Source organism: Borostomias antarcticus, assembly GCF_949987555.1.
Source record: "Borostomias antarcticus genome assembly, chromosome: 1".
NCBI lineage: Eukaryota > Metazoa > Chordata > Actinopteri > Stomiiformes > Stomiidae > Borostomias > Borostomias antarcticus.
This window is the reverse complement of record NC_140234.1, coordinates 31,876,110-31,893,596: the sequence shown is the minus strand read 5'-3', so window position 1 is coordinate 31,893,596 and position 17,487 is coordinate 31,876,110. Positions and strand designations below refer to the sequence as shown.

At 48.4% G+C, this 17,487-nt stretch overlaps 1 protein-coding gene across 1 annotated transcript in view; it reads left to right on the top strand.

Annotated features, from left to right (window-relative positions):
* Positions 1-16,893, top strand: part of dner (delta/notch-like EGF repeat containing) — a gene marked incomplete at both ends in the record, with an annotated part of 63,434 nt that extends 46,541 nt beyond the window's left edge. The window contains 9 exons of the mRNA XM_084460347.1: positions 3,315-3,463; positions 4,375-4,528; positions 5,381-5,494; positions 12,209-12,439; positions 14,909-15,031; positions 15,228-15,341; positions 15,541-15,672; positions 16,037-16,283; positions 16,782-16,893. Of these exons, the coding sequence (XP_084316473.1) occupies positions 3,315-3,463; positions 4,375-4,528; positions 5,381-5,494; positions 12,209-12,439; positions 14,909-15,031; positions 15,228-15,341; positions 15,541-15,672; positions 16,037-16,283; positions 16,782-16,893 (1,376 nt within the window). The remainder of the gene's footprint in view (positions 1-3,314; positions 3,464-4,374; positions 4,529-5,380; positions 5,495-12,208; positions 12,440-14,908; positions 15,032-15,227; positions 15,342-15,540; positions 15,673-16,036; positions 16,284-16,781) is intronic.
* Positions 16,894-17,487: the final 594 nt, after the last annotated feature.

Here is a 17,487-nt window from a genome sequence, read left to right as displayed (position 1 = left end):
CATACTGACCAGCCAATTGTATACCGCAGAGTGGGGGAATGTTCGTTCATCACCTCATCTGCATGGCGGAATGATGCCCAGGCCTCCACAGGTGGCGTGGGGCTAATGGTGAGCCCTCGAGCATGAAAAGCTCTTCGTAGGGTGCAGCAACACACTGACAGGATCCTTATCGCTGACTTGGTGTAACAACTGTCATGAGTGTGTACTCTCCCACCAACGCAGCACCAGTTGAGGAAGTGGAGAAGTTCTACGAGGATGTAAGCACAGCGATCCACTATGTGCCGGCTCACAACTTCCTGATAATCCTGAGGGACTTCAATGTGAGGCTCAGACCAGAAGATGCACCCTTCACATACCACAACAACACCAATCGCAACGGAGAAGCTACGGAGTTTGCCACAGCGAAGTCAGCTCTGAAGCAAGGGAAAAGCGCTGGGCCGGATGGCATCCCCCCAGAGCTCCCTAAGAACTGTGATCTTGACAGCATCATATTGGAGATCTGCAACCAAGCTCTGATAGAAAACATCAAGCCTGATATATGGTCCCTCTCCAACATCATCCCGGTGCCGAAATCTGGAGATCTGTCTAAGCCAGACAACTATCGTGGCATTAGCCTGACATGTGTCATAGCGAAAATGTACAACCGCATGATACTAAACCGGATTCGAGATGCCATTGACCCTCACCTGAGGGACAACCAAAATAGCTTCAGAAAAGGAAGGCCCACGGTAGCCCACATCCTGGCCTTAAGGAGGATCATCGAGGAGGTGAAAAAGAACAACCTACTGTAACAGCAGGCCTGTGTTTTATTGATTTCAAAAAAGCATTTGAGTCAATTACACAGAGGCGTGATGGTGAAAATCCTTAAGGCCTACGTGGTCCCTCCTAACCTACTCCGGGCCATAGAGGCCATCTACAGGGGCACAAGAGCCAGAGTGGTAACCCCAGATGGCAACAGTGAGGAGTTCAACATCCTAGCAGGGGTGCTACAGGGGAACACTCTTGCCCCCTTCCTCTTCATTGTAGCCCTGGACTACACGCTTAGGAAAGCCATCAGTGGGCAGGAGCAGGAGCTTGGCTTCATAATAACACCTAGGAAGTCTAGAAGAAACCCTGCTGTAGTCCTGGCAGACCTGGACAACGCAGATGACATCTGTCTGATGTCCAACCGTGTGGAGCAGGCACAGGAGCTCTTGAACAGAGTAGAGGGAGAATGTGTCAGGGTTGGCCTCAGGTTGAATGCAAAGAAAACTGAGGCAATCACTTACAACACCCCCCTGGATCACCCACCTCTCAAGACAGCAGGGGGCAATGCTCTAGCAGAAGTTAGTGACTTCAAATACCTGGGTTCCTGGGTCAACTCATCAGAACAGGACCTTAAGGTGAGAAAAGTGCTAGCATGGAGAGCCCTGAATGGCACAAATAGTGTGTGGAACTCCAATCTCCCTTGACACATCAAACTGAGCTTCTTCCATGCGACCGTAGAGTCTGTCCTCCGATACGGCTGTGAAACTTGGACCCTGAAGCCCTCCCTGCAGTCTCTGGATGAGTGCTACACCAGAATGCTGCATGTGGTACTAAATGTCAACCAGAACAAGCATGTTACCAACAAGCACCTATATGGGGGGCTACCAAAGCTGAGTGAGAAAGTGGCATCCAGGAGGATGAAACTTGCTGGCCACTGCCACAGACACCATGAACTCCCAGCCAGCAAGCTGGTGCTCTGGGAGCCAACACACGGGCACCGATTAAGAGGACGCCCCACACCAACATACGTGGATGTACTCAGGAGGGACACAAGAGTGGAGAGGAACTGGCTGGATGTATGAAAGACCGAAATGATTGGAGACTTTGCTGTCAAGCTCGTCTGAGGACGACCTAATGAGAATCAAATAGTTCGGTCTTTGAAGTCCAGAAAGTGATACGGTATCCACGAAACCTGGGATGATAATTTTCCATTTTCATTCACATTCACTGTCTGTGTTCTCTGGTATCGCTCCTCATTGTAGTTCTGCACCTTTTACGTTTTTTCCCCGCTGAATATCAGTGTGCTTTGAAGTGGAGTAATATTCTGCTTGTGGGGAGGTAACTGGCATCCCATTGCTCTCCGGCTGTGATGCGGGGCAACCCTTGTGTTTTAGCGTACTCCTCGGCCTGTTCTCTGTACACGATGCCGCGCCATGTCCTGTCTGCCTGGTGACCTTGAGCTGTCTTAGAGAGCAGCGGCTCCTGTCTGCCTGGTGACCTTGAGCTGTCTCAGAGCACAGCGCCGGGAGCCCTTCCCTGTCTGAGGGGACGTTGCTGCTGCCATTAGGGGGTGGGCGGTGGGGGGTGAGGGGGGGGGGGGTGAGAGAGAGGGGAAGGGGAGAGACAGGCGGGTGGAGTAGAGATAGAACGGAAGGAGATATGAGGAAATGGAGAAAGACAAAAGGCAGATAGGATGAGACTAGAGGATCAGGAGGTGAGATGTTCCTGTCTGTCTCTGTTATCACTCAGGATAAATGACTGATCCGTGAGTCACTCTGAATGACTTATAAGACCTGTGTTGGAATGTGTACTGGTCTGGTATGTGTGTAGGTTTATGTGCTCGTGTGTGTGCGTTTGTGCCTGTGTGTGTGTGTGTGTGTGTGTGTGTGTGTGTGTGTGCGTGTGCGCGCGTGTGTGTGCATGCAGAGCATCAGTATCAAAGATAAAGCAGGTGTGTGTGTGTGTGTGTGTGTGTGTGTGTGTGTGTGTGTGTGTGTGTGTACGTGTAGAGCATCACTATCAGAGATAGAGAGAGGAGTAGTGACTGGGCATTTGTTGGTTCACTGAGCTGCTAAATTTGGTCAGGTGTGAGGAACACACCAGCTTTGGCTGACTGCTGATTGGCTGGCTGGCCACACAGTGTCATTATCTGGTCCTTGATGTGCTTGCGGCTCATTGGTTCGTACACGGGTCCCTAATAACAGCTCTTAATCTTCACTTTGCATCTGTTTTCATGCTGATGTTTCTATAACTGCCTGCAGTGGATTTGGCTGTAATAATGACGCAACAAACAAAATCTATTTTAGTTAAGATTTATATTTACTGATATGTATTCTCTTCAGTAACACATTTGGCCACTGGGGACTACAGTATATATCTTCCTGTAGTGACAGTGCAGTGCAGTACAGCATATTATCTAGGGCAGTGATGCATCTATGCGATGCTTCTTCAAACACAGCGCACTACACAGATTTGATAATCCACAAACTGAATTATAATGGACACGGTTTAAAACCAAGTTTGTCTCGCTGTGTCTCTCTCCTACGTTTTTGGTTCTCCTATCATAGGTGTGCTGCAGGTGGGGCCCCCTAATGGCCCGGAGGTGACGCTGCGTCTGAACCTGACGGTGAAGGCCAGCAGCTGTGTGGAGCCCGGGAGCCGGTTCAGCGACCCACAATGCTCTGGGAAGGGGAAGTGCGTCACCCAGCCCTCTGTGGTAAGCTGTCAGGGACCAGAGAGGCGTGCTCCTCCTGAAATGACCCAGTCCTCATGTCAGAGTTTCATGTGATTATGGCTGCTGGCAGGACTCAGAACAGAGTGGTTTGTTTCCCTGTTGTGACTCAGCATGGCAACATGAGGTTACAGTACTTCTTTATAATGCTGGATCAACACAACATGAAGAGGTTAAAGGAAATGGGACATAGAAAGACCATGCTGCCTTACGACCACGGGAACATGGAAACTATACTATGATTTGAATGAATTATGAATTATGGGATGAGAAGTCCTTTATAACAGAGGCCTGTATTTGTCTTTGCTGCTCACTTGGGTTCTATAGCTAGCTAGTAAGGACACTAGTAAGAATGCAATCTAGCTAGTAAGAACCCTATAGCTAGTAAGAACGCTAGCTAGCTGGCTTGTAACGCTATCTAAATATCTAAATTTGCACCCGTGTCACGTTGGCGGGGCTCGAATCAAGTGATTTAAGAAACCAACCACCCCCCAACTCTGATCCTCAAGTGTGTGCTCTAATGTCGCTCTAAAGTCATGTAATGTGTACACAGAGTACCAGCAAGGTGTGCTGGGGGTGAGAGGGGACCTTTACCCCCCCCCCCCCCCCTTCCCCTCACTGGGGGAGCTGAGCCAGGAAGTGAAGGGCAGTGCGGAGGTGTGTTGGGGTACAGGGGCGTGTAACTACAGTATGGAGACACCCATGGCTGTGGATCCCAGAACGTCCACAGCCAAGGCTGATGTTTACCTCACATCAGTGTCACAGTCAGCGCACCGCTAATTAGCTTGCCAGCATCAGTCTTTAAGTAACAAATGCTTCGTCCATTGCCTCTTGTTAGCTCTTGGCCTCTCTCGGAGCTCCAGTTGATGCTTCCTTGCCTCCTCTCTGTCCCCCAGAGCACTTTCTTCTGCGAGTGTGAGGACGGCTATTCTGGAATCTTCTGTGAGGAGTTTGACGCCTGCCACCCGAGGCCCTGCCACAACAATGCCACCTGCAGCGACCTGCGGCAGGGGGGCGACGGGCGCAACTTCACATGTACCTGCCCCCCTGGTACGCCTGTGTGCGTCTGTGTGTCTGTGTGTCTGTGTGTGTCTGTGTGGTGTGTGTGTGTCTGTGTGTGTGTGTGTGTGTGTGTGTGTCTGTGTGTGTGTGTGTGTGTGTGTGTGTGTGTGTGTGTGTGTGTGTGTGTGTGTGTGTGTGTGTGTGTGTGTGTGTGCGTGTGTGTACAAAGAGCACGTCTGACTGTCTCTGGGGGGTTGATTAGGCTGTCGAGACTGTTTTTTTTAGAAAGCGATGGGTGAGTTTCTAAAGGAGAGAAAGGGAACGGAAGACACGCACTCTTTGATCCTGTCAGTTAGATGTATTCTGGGCCCAGACTTTGTCAGCTGTTCTGATCCACAGGAGGAGGATCTGGAGATTGGAGCTGCTGTTGATAGTCAGCTACATCCAATTAGAGCTAAATGTCAATAGGGTTGGGTTAGTGTGCCAGACAGGATTAATCTGATAGACAGTCAGTCTGTCTGACAGACAGACAGACAGACAGACAGACAGACAGACAGACAGACAGACAGACAGACAGACAGACAGACAGACAGAGGGATCTCAGAAATACATGATGGATGCTAACTGACTGTTTTGGTTTGACGTATCGTGGTTAACTTCCTCACTGGAAGAGAGTGTTTTCCTTACGTAACACTCATGTAAAGGACTATGGCATAGCATGGTTCCACCAGTATGAATGGTTGAGACCGAGTTTTGCGTGTTCTCATGTGCAGCGTGTTTGTTTCTCTGGTCTGGGGTCAAGGCTGGGTGGTTATTTGGTTCCTAATGGAGTGATGATCATTGGTATAATCCTGTAACATTCTACTGTGGTGATCCTTGGTGACGTTATACTGCTACCAGGGTTTGAGGGGAACCGCTGCCAGTGGCTGGTGGACCACTGCCTGTCCGAGCCCTGCAGGAACGGAGCTACATGCTCCAGCAGCCTGGCCGGACCCAGGTGCTACTGCCCCGAGGGTAGGTACCCTCCTAAACCTTCATTATTCTCTCTGCCCCGAGGGCAGTTACCCTCCTAAACCTCTACCATATATATACCTGTCTCTGCCCCGAGGGTAGGTACCCTCCTAATCCTCTACCATATATACCCGTCTCTGCCCCGAGGGTAGGTACCCTCCTAATCCTCTACCATATACAGTATATAACTATCTGCCCCAAGGGTAGGTACCTCCTAACCCTCTACCCTATAACTGTCTCTGCTCCAAGGGTAGGTACCCTCCGAAACCTCTACCATATACCTGTATCTGCGCAGAGGGTAGGTACCCTCCTAAACCTCTACCCTATAACTGTCTCTGCCCAGAGGGTAGGTAGGTACCCTCCTAACCCTCTACCCTATAACTGTCTCTGCCCCGAGGGTAGGTACCCTCCTAAACCTTCATTATTCTCTCTGCCCCGAGGGTAGGTACCCTACTAAACCTCTACCATATATATACCTGTCTCTGCCCCGAGGGTAGGTACCCTCCTTATCCTCTACCATATATACCCGTCTCTGCCCCGAGGGTAGGTACCCTCCTAAACCTTCATTATTCTCTCTGCCCCGAGGGTAGGTACCCTACTAAACCTCTACCATAGAACTGTCTCTGCCCAACGTCTACCATAGAACTGTCTTTGCCCAGAGGGTAGGTACCCCTCTAACCCTCTACCATAACGGTATGTCTGGAGGGTAGGTACCCTACTAAACCTCTACCATAGCGGTATGTCTGGAGGGTAGGTACCCCTCTAACCCTCTACCATAACGTATGTCTGGAGGGTAGGTACCATACTCAACCTCTGTCATCGTGTCAGCCCAGAGGGGGCAGGATTTCCATATCCTTTTCCATTTGCCATAAAAAGGACTCAGGGCTTGACTGTATGTTCAGAGCTTGACTGTATGTTCAGAGCTTGACTGTGTGTTCAGAGCTTGACTGTATGTTCAGAGCTTGACTGTATGTTCAGAGCTTGACTGTATGTTCAGAGCTTGACTGTGTGTTCAGGGCTTGACTGTATGTTCAGGGTTTGACTGTATGTTCAGGGCTTGACTGTATGTTCAGGGTTTGACTGTATGTTCAGGGCTTGACTGTATGTTCCTGCGGATCCTATTTCTTGACAATTCCATTTCTGGTTGTTCCTTAACTATTGCTGATTTAATGGTAACTAAACAATACTTGCGAAATAGTGTCTCAGAATGTGCGTGGTGTGCATATACAGATCACGCTAGCGTTGGTTATCTCTGTGTCAGTGTCAGTTCTGATCTCTACAGTAGCTTAATTTAAACCCTCCTCTGCTGCTCTAATTAGTCCAACGACCCACTCTGGCCTCTCAGGGGAAATCAACGCTCACAACTACTGCTAAAACAGCACTTCTGAACCAGGCCACTCACATCCATTCTTACAGTGTGTAAACACATGCACACGCACGCACGCACGTACAGTACACACGCACGCAAGTACACACACACACACACACCAAAGATGCCGCAATAATCCTTTCCACACACATACAGTAAATGAAACAACAGAGGATGAGTGTAAAACCTGCCGGGACATCATGTCTTCTCTTCCTGGTACAGTACGTCGTCTACCATCTCCCAGCAGTCAACGGGCTCAGATCCACAGAAGGGCTACAGTACAAACACACTGTCCAAACAATGTGACAGAAGATAGATAGATAGATAGATAGATAGATAGATAGATAGATAGATAGATAGATAGATAGATAGATAGATAGATAGATAGATGGGCGATTTTATAGGGGGGGCAGGGGGGACAAGTGCCCCCCCCCTGATTGGCCAGCCCAACTCTGCTCAAATTCTAAAAAATATATATATATTTTTTTAAACTAATTAACACAATTATTAAATACATAATTGTGGTTTGTACCAGTTCGTGTTAGGTCATCATTCATTTTAGTGTATTTATTACTTAAACTAGGCTACCTTAATTTAAAAAAATTAATAATCCACCAATGGCACAACTCGTCCGTCGACCTCAACTATTTCCGGTTTGATCTGTTACCGCAAAAAATGAGATCTGACTGTACTGCTCAGTGCTCAACAAGCTACAACTAGCCAACCTGCTCACAATGGCGAAAAGAGCTATAAAAACAATTGACCACTTCTTCATAAAAAAAGAAAATAAAACTGGCAATGCTAATGAAGAAGCTACCACTCGAAATGACAAGTGCAATCGAATGCAGAAGTGCTCCAGAGGCTATCGAAGCTAGCATTAGCAACTTCACCACATGGATGTATTAATAGACTGGCGAGGAAGCTAGCACCAGCAGGCAGTTGCAGTTTGATGTTGTGATGTTGGGTATGGCCTAGTGCTCGGTCATAAAGTCATATTGACATGCTTGTGGTGTCTAGATGAAGTTTGAAACGTTGTACATATTGAATTGTCATACGGATTTCTTATTAGCATATGTTCACAACTCGCATTCTTTGTAAATAGATGGGATGGGACGGCAACTCTTTTCTTTTCTTTTCTCACGTCAAAATGTGGCCCCCCTACTCTCAGAGGGTAAAATCGCCTATGGATAGATAGATAGATAGATAGATAGACAGACAGACAGACAGACAGACAGACAGACAGACAGACAGACAGACAGACAGACAGACAGATAGATAGATAGATAGATAGATAGATAGATAGATAGATAGATAGATAGATAGATAGAAGCCTTTTTTTAGACAGGGGCGAACATACTGAGACCAGGTCTCTCTTACAGATGTGCCCTGCTTACAAACAACATATAGTACAGTAATTCGGTGGCAGACAGAAAAATACAAGAACAGTGACAGCGTGCAGGCAACAATGACAATGTACGAACCCAATCAAAGATTACAGTAATACAGTGGCAGAGTACGAAAAATACCAAGTACTGACAAAGTACACAGGTACAGAGTAGAATTATTCTCAAGGGTCTGTTGTGGCCCGGTCACAGAGCGCATCACCTGACGGTGCTAGCTAGCTAGCTAAAGCTAGCATTAGTGTTAGAATTAGCGTTAGCTAGCTAGCATTAGCGTTAGCTAGCATTAGCATTAGCTAGCGTTAGCGTTCAAAAGTGCCTTTTGTGATGTCATGCTGACCTTGATCTTTGACATTTGAATACCAAAATCTAATCCAATTAATCTAATTAAGTCCAACTGGACATTTTGGCCAAATATGTACAAATTATGTCAAGCCGTTCTTGAGATATAATGTTCAGCAGGCCAAAAACACATTTTGTGAGGTCAGTGACCCTTGACCTTTGACCCCACAATGTAATCAGTTAATCCTTGAGTCCAACTGGACATTTTACCCAAATATGAACAAATTCCGTTAAGCCTTTCTTGAGATTGTGTTCATCAGGCCAAAAACACATTTTGTGAGGTCACAGTGACCTTGAACTTTGACCTTTGACTCCCACAATCTAAGCAGTTCATCCGTGAGTGCCAGTGAACATTTGTACCAAAGGTGAAAAAATTCCGTCAATGCGTTCCCGAGATATTGCATTAACAAATATCGGACGGACGGACGGACAACCCGAAACCATAATGCCTCCGGTCAGGCTATCGCCTGGTGGAGGCATAAAAATATACCAGTGAGTTAGCCGTCATATAGAAAGGGCAGGCCAATTAACTTTAAAATACAGTGTACAATGATGAGTCAGGGATCCACAGCCAGTGTAAAACATGACCTGAGAGAAGGCTGCATAGGGACAGAGGTGATCAGACGCCATGCTATATTCTCCTGAGCTCAAAGGTAGGGCCACTCCAGAGGCCTGGGGCCCCTCCCTGTAGAGGACTGGGTCCCTGACTCTCCTCCGGGTTTGTTTATGGCCAAACATACTGCACTTTTCAGTAGTGGGCTGAGGGCTACAGTCTATTTGATTCCCATCTAACAATACAAAGATGAGAGAAAGGAAGAGTTCTACAGTAGCTGATGTTGTTGACAAAGTATTTATTTTTCTTCACTGGTTGCATTTCAGGGCATATTTGTACCAGTCAGAGAACTCTTACTTTGAGTTCTGAATTAGTCGTCTATGATCCCCATGTGGGAAATGAAGTCTGCTGCTCCATCTCCCTTCCCCCTACAGGTATCAGCAGGACACTGCTCCTTTTCATTCAGTTTGATTTCATTTTTGACCAGTTTCTTAACTTTAAACGTCAACTCTTGTAGCGCTGGGGCCCACATTGACTGAAGTGACATTAATCTTTGTCTTGATGGGGAGGTAGCCAGGCACACAGACACACAAACACACACACATTTTTTTCCAGTTCGGTGCTGCATTTCTCTCTTCCTACACACTCAAAGTTCAGCACATGTTCCGCTTGGTGGGAGTAATCAGCATGGAACGTTGTGCGTTAATCAAAGTGACAGACAGCCCCAGACGACGATAACAAACTACAGCGACAGCAGAAGCCATCAGAGCAGCCTGATCAGCGCAGGCCAGATGCTGCAGTTTGTCTCTCATGTTCGTAGACAGGTGTATGTGCTGAATAGTGATGAGCAGGTTAGGGCTGCGAGTTGTGGAACAGCCGTGTTCTGGGGTTTGTGTGACTGCCCAGAGGAGGGGTGGGAGGAGGAAGTCCATATTTAGAGGTTTATGGGACACAAATACATATCTCTGAACTCAGACTGCCCCTTCAGAGAGCTCTGGGGCTCTGCTGAAATGTGTGCAAGTGCATGTGCGTGTGTGTGTGTGTGTGTGTGTGTGTGTGTGTTTGTGTGTGTGTGTGTGTGTGTGTGTGTGTGGATGTGTGTATGTGTGTGTGTGGATATGTGTGAATGTGTGTATATCTGTGTGTGTATGTGGATATGTATTAATTAGCAATTAGTATTCCATTTATTTCCCATTTTGGAAGAGGTTGCCATGGTTCTAAACAAAGAAATACAAATCAATCAACAATATTACAATATCTTGGAAATAGGATAAACTAAACAAGAAACAAACATACATTATGCAGTCTCAAGATCCAATGTCATCAAACAAATTGTGAATATTAGCGCATTAAACTCAAACCATAATACATTCCATCATCATACATTTCAACTAATGATCCGCAATATGGCAAACATTTTATAAGGTATCATAACTTACATTGATGGTAATTCAAAAGACACATGGCAAACACTCAGGTAAACTGTCTGGAACAAACAGGAGGAAGTGTCTATCCAGGCTTCTATTAGTTCAGGAAGTGGTTGAGAAAGTGGGAGGTCCTCCCACAAACATACTGCATCTGTGCTTGGTGTCTCCTTGCGGAGAGGATGCATGTGTGGGTGTGTGTGTGTGTGTGTATGTGTGTGTGTGTGTGTGCGTGTGTGTGTGTGTGTGTGTGTGTGTGTGTGTGTGTGTGTGCGTGTGTGTGTGTGTGATGCACGTTGGAGTGTTCACTCCGCTGACCCAGACCTCATGTCCAAGTGAATCATGGCTGGTCCTGAGTGGTCCTGTCTGGGGAGGGTCCTTGGGGGGGGGTCACACACTCTGCCCGTCTCCCTGACGACAGTCTCCAGGTCTGGTCTGTGACTGGCAGACGGAGGAGCAGGCAGGTTCGCTTTCTCCTCTCGCTGCTGCTTCTTTCTCCTCTCGCTGCTGCTTCTTTTAACTTCCACATCTTCCCTTTTCTACCATGTTTTAATTTTTTCTCTATGTGTCCTGGTTCTGAGTAAAAGCTGCAGTTTGCTCTGTGCCTGGCTCATCCTGGTACTCTGGTTAGATTGATGGTGCACCAAGGTTACCCTCATTCAAACCTCTTGTAACTCTTACTGCCAACGCTGGCTCTCGATAAAGATGCCCCCACTCCTCCTCCCTCCTGCCTCTCCATCCATCCATACCTCCATCCATCCATCCATACCTCCTTCCCTTCCTCCCTCCATCCATCCCTCCCTCCCTCCATACTCCTCCATCTTCCCTCCCATCCCTCCCTTCCTGGCGTGGTGTGGGGATCATGGCCGGCAGGGCGGAGGGATGTCTGGGTCATGACTGGCAGGGCGGAGGGGATGTCTGGGTCATGGCCAGCAGGGCGGAGGGGATGTCTGGGTCATGACTGGCAGGGCGGAGGGGATGTCTGGGTCATGGCCAGCAGGGCCGGCAGGGCGGAGGGGATGTCTGGGTCATGGCCGGCAGGGTGGAGGGGATGTCTGGGTCATGGCCGGCAGGGCCAGCAGGGTGGAGGGGATGTCTGGGTCATGGCCAGCAGGGCCGGCAGGATGGAGGGGATGTCTGGGTCATGGCCGGCAGGGCCAGCAGGGCGGAGGGGATGTCTGGGTCATGGCCGGCAGGGCGGAGGGGATGTCTGGGTCATGGCCGGGCATTAGCCTCTCACAGCGACAGACGCTTACCGTCTACCGGGAGAGGGAGGACTGGTCTGGACGAGTCAGCGGAAATATACTAACTACACACAACCAGGCTCAGGAGGGGGAGCGGTATGTCTGATGACCGCAGGGTCGGCGGTTCGAATCCCGGCTCCTCCTGTCCACACATCCAAGCGTCCTGGGGCAAAGACACTGAACCCCAAATTGCTCCCAATGAGCAGGCGTGCACCTACTGCCTGAATGTGTGTGTGAAGGTATGTGTGAAGGTGTGTGTGAAGGTGTATGTGAATGGGTGAACGAGAGGCCATTGTGTAAAGTGCTTCGGATAGTGCTACATAAGTGCAGTCCATTTACCCCCCTCCCCCCATCTCTCTGTCTCCCTCCCCCCCGTCTCTCCCAGGGTACCAGGGCAGCGTGTGCGAGCAGAGGGTGGACCCCTGCGCCTCGGCTCCCTGCCACAACAATGGCAGCTGCTACCCTCTGGGGCCCGGCCTGGGCCACCGCTGCGTCTGTGCCGCCGGCTTCACGGGCCCCGCCTGCACCCGCCTGCTGGACTTCTGCGCCCTCAACCCCTGCGCCCACGGGGTCTGCCGCAGCGTGGGCACCAGCTACAGGTGCCTGTGTGTCCCAGGTCAGCTCCGCCCTCACTCTCGCTCTCTCTCTCCGTGAATCTAGGGTAGCCTTGCACTCACATGCAGCCGTTCTGCAGGTACACATATCATCCCGAATGGATGGATCATTCGGCTGTATGAATGACTGTGTGATTGATATTTTAATGGCACTATACCCAAATAAGTTGTGTTGAATGATGACGAACAGACATCCGTTCTATTTCAGTGGTTGGGCGACGAGAGATTCACCCCCCCCCCAGTGAGCTATAAACACCATGTGACATGAAATCTCTCGTCCGTGTCATTCTATACCATCTGGTTGGCTCTTCACCTCCATAGGATTCAGCTCTCTCTCTGTAGTTGAGCTGATATCTTTAGGACGGTCTGGGAATGGAAGCGCTCTGTCTTTCTGCAGAAGCAGGCGTTTTTTCCGGCGGTCATCGTCTCTCTCTGGCGTGTTCAGTGTTCTGATCTGCGGCTCGCCGCTTCCCGCCCGCGCTCTTTTGTTCTCCTCCCATACCCCTCACCTGCCCCCCCGTCTCCATCCATCAACCGGTTGCCATGGCGAAGCGGCTGCTTCGCTTTCCCGAGGCGCCATTCACAGCTGCGACTGCACCAGCTTGGGCAGAGGATGACGTCCAATCAAATGCCTTTTGCAATTACCATCCGAGACAGATACAGTCAGCCCCCACACACACACAAACTCACATGCGTGCACACACACACACACACTCACATGCGCGCACACATACACATACACCTATGCACATACACACACACACACACATACACACTCCACAGTGTTTGGGGATATAATTGACCTTTTCTCCTCTTCATCGATATGCCAGCTGGTGCCTGGTGGGTGTGTGTGAGCGGTGTGTGTGTGTGAGAGGTGTGTGTGTCAGAGGTGAGTGTGTGAGAGGTGTGTGTGTGTGTGTGTGTGTAAGAGACAGGTGTGTGTGTGTGTGTGTGTGTGTGTGTGTGTGTGTGTGTGTGTGTGTGTGTGTGTGTGTGTGAAAGACAGGTGTGTGTTCCAGAGGTGTGTGTGTGTGTGTGAGAGAGAGAGAGATGTGTGTGCCAGAGGTGTGTGTGTGAGTGCCCGAGGTGTGTGTGTGAAAGGTGTGTGTGTGAGAGGTGTGTGTGTGCCAGAGGTGTGTGTGTGAGAGAGGTGTGTGTGTGAGATGTGTGTGTGTGTGAGAGGTGTGTGTGTTGGAGGATGGAAAGAGGAGGCTCTTATTAGGGAGCTGATATCTGAGGATCTCGTCCTCTCAGAGGGGATCACATCAGATGGACCCTGGGAAAGGATGGGGCTACACATTCCACTGGGAATGGCTTGAGCTACACTTCATCCAGGCATTTTATTCATTATTTACATTAAGAGTAGAAAACACACACATATGCAAGTAAAAACTAATATTGTATGAACTAGGGGTGTAACGATACACTAATCTCACGATACGACACGATACACGATATTGGGTTGACGATAACAATACGATACGATACACTAAGGGCAGGTGTGAAGCGTTGCAGTAGCGCTGCAGTTCACACCAATAGTGCATTTCTCCACATCTCTACTCCAATACACTTTGTGAATTTAAAGCTTAACTGTTGTAATATCATGGATAGGCCTAGAGACAAAAGACGTGTTTATTACCAGCGTTGTGTAGCCAGCGTTCACTGATATACAATAAACATATCACAATATTGTTTTCACCTTGACGATACGTATTGTGACGTTTCTGTATCACGATATATTGTGGCACGATGTATTGTTACACCCCTAGTATGAACACACACACACACACACACACACACACACACACACACACATACACACTCTAGCTCTGTTGGTATTCCGCTCTCATCCCTATAACGAGATATTCAGTATTTGCACTTGTGGCTTGTGAATACTGAGTTAAGAACAGAATGATCTTCTGTTTATTTGCATTCACTGACCTTGGAGTTGCTTTAATGTGGGGAGAACCAGAGGTGACTTGTCTTTTTCGGCTTTGGTGCATCGCTCCCATCTAGTGGCAAACAGAGTAAACTGCATTGCGCACTCCATTCCAGTACAGTGATGTTTGAACTATGAGGCATTGCAGAGGTTTTGAATGAACATACCAGCCATGCAGTTACATACTGATCAGAATCAGGTTTATGTAGATATGTTTTCACACATAAGAATTTGCTTAGGACTGTTTGTGCATAACAATAAATAGACAACAAGTAAAGGCAAATACAATATGATCCTACTGTATAAGCAATACAATCCTATATACAATATGATCCTACTGTATATGCAATACAATCCTATATACAATACAATCTGATATCTTTGTGCTCTTTGTGACTTATAGGAGTGGGAGAGATGTTGTCCTCATCATTGACATGAGAACATACTTCACAAATGTATTCAATATGTATTCAATAATGTTCAAAAACAATGTTGTTGTGTGTGTGTGTGTGTGTGTTCCTCTGTGTGTCAGGTTACCATGGCCTGTACTGTGAGGAGGAGTACAACGAGTGTCTGTCTGCCCCCTGCCAGAACTACGCTACATGCAGGGACCTCATCAACGCATATGAGTGTGTCTGCACCGCTCAATATGAAGGTGTGTGCCTGTGTGTGTGTGCCTGTGTGTGTGTGTGTGTGTGTGTGTGTGTCTGTGTGTGTGTGTGCGTGTGTGTGTGTGTGTGAGAGAGAGAGAGAGAGCATCTTTGTGTGTTAATAGGTACAGTATCTGTGCGGATGGTGTGTGGAGTAGTCTATCATAGTGTGTGTGTGTGTGTGTGTGTGTGTTCCTGCAGGGAGACACTGTGAGGTGTATAGGGAGCCGTGTCTGAAGGTGCGCTGTCAGAACGGGGGTCGCTGTGAGAGCGCCGGGCTCAACGTTTCCTGTGTCTGCCCGTCCGGATACCGGGGTAAGAAGAGTCAAACTGTGTGAGTGTGTGTGTGGAGTGTGTGTGTGTGTACAGTATGTGCGTGTGATGATGGAAAGACACAGCGCTCTCTCTGTTGTTCCAGGGGAGAGCTGAACACTCTGCCTGTTGTTCCAGTGGAGAGCGGAACACTCTGTCTGTTGTTCCAGGGGAGAGCTGAACACTCTGCCTGTTGTTCCAGGGGAGAGCTGTGAGGTGGACGTGAACGAGTGCGAGGGCGGCCCCTGTCATCACGGAGGCACATGTATCGACCAATCCAATGGCTTCGTCTGTCACTGCCCGCCCGGCTGGGTGGGGGCCAGCTGTGAGATCCGTAAGTCGTCCGCCCCGAGCACCCTCGGTTCCACTGTCCTAGCACTCTCGGTTCCACTGTCTGAGCACCCTTGGTTCCACTGTCCTAGCACCCTCGGTTCCACTGTAATGCTGTTCCCACATAATAATAGCAATAATACTAACAATAAGAATTATTATAATTATAATATTTAAAAACGATTAAATGACAACGATGAACTACCCACAGCCACCCCCAACTGCAAAAAAAACAATAAACATAACTTTATTATTTTTTGTGTTTTTTATGACTAGTTGACCAGCAATGCCCACAGTTGATTAGTGGTTTGATAGTCGACTAGTCTGTGGAACCCCTGCTGTGTTTGTGTCTCGTCTGCCTTTCCCAGACCTGCAGTGGAAGCCGGCCCACCCTGAGGACACGCTGACCAACATGCCACGCCACTCCCTCTACATCATCATCGGGGCGCTGTGCGTAGCCTTCGTCCTCATGCTCATCATCCTCATTGTGGGCATCTGTCGCATCAGCCGCATCGAGTACCAGGGCTCATCGCGCCACGCCTACCAGGAGTTCTACAACTGCCGCAGCATCGACAGCGAGTTCAGCAACGCCATCGCCTCTATCCGTCACGCCAGGTAAGGAGCAGCATTGGAGAAATGAAGAGCTGCTCTCCTGTTCTGGAGTGTCCGCCCTGAGATTGGGAGGTTGGGGGTTCGATCTCTGGCCAAGTCATACCGAAGACTTAAAAAATGGTACCCATGGCCTCCCTTGCTTGGCACTCAGCATCAAGGATTGAATTGGGGCTAAGTCCCTGTGACATACTAGCGTCATGTCCAGGGGGTGTACTTGTACATCAAGCTGCCTCACGCTAAGGGATCAGGAGATAGGCTCCTGCCCTATGGGCCACTAGGCTCGAGAACCATTGGTTCTCAAGGCTACTTACTTACTTACTTACTTACAGTACTTACTTACTTACTTACTTACCTACTTACTTACTTACTTACTTACTTAATTACTCTACTGTTCTACTTATCTTAAACTGAGCATTCGTGTGTCATTGCTTTAGTAGAAATGAGTTTATTCGAGACAGATATGATGCTCTGCTAATTTTTCGTTTGCATTTCCTCTGTCAGATTTGGGAAGAAATCCAGGCCGGCCATGTATGACGCCACTCCCATCACCTACGAAGACTACAGCCCCGACGACAAGCCGCTGGTCACTCTGATCAAAACCAAGGATTTGTAAAAAAAAAAAGAAGAAAAAAAGCGCCACAGACAGCACACATCCAAACACACGACCACACATCACCACATCACGACCACACACCATGTTTCCACACACACTCTGTAGACTACATGTACAGATGTGCATGAACACACATACAGAACGTTGGTTGATGCAAACGTGTCAGTGTTTCTTTTAGACAAAAGGCATCAAAATGTAGAGGAGAAAAAAACAAATCAATGTGTAGTTCTAAAAATAACAAATTAGGAGTTTGATACTGTACATCTATTTTCCTGTTGAAATCCATATGGCTACTGTAGCATAAGAGCATACCTTGCATTCTGTTAATATGGTAGTGGGCAGTTATAGCCGTGTTTTTTTTTTTGTGGCAATCGGCTGTCCAGTAGGATGTGGCCTGCCCCTTCTGGCCACCGGAGGCACCACTGAGCAAGGAGCTCGGTTGCAGCGTAGACTCAGCAGACATCGCTGATAGCGGTCCTTACAGATGTGGTAGACTATAGGAGCACTCGTCATGGTGCAGGACCATATATATCTTTCTATATTAAAATCTGCAGTAGGCTGCCTTACTTGGTGCATGGGTAGATTCGATGGTTT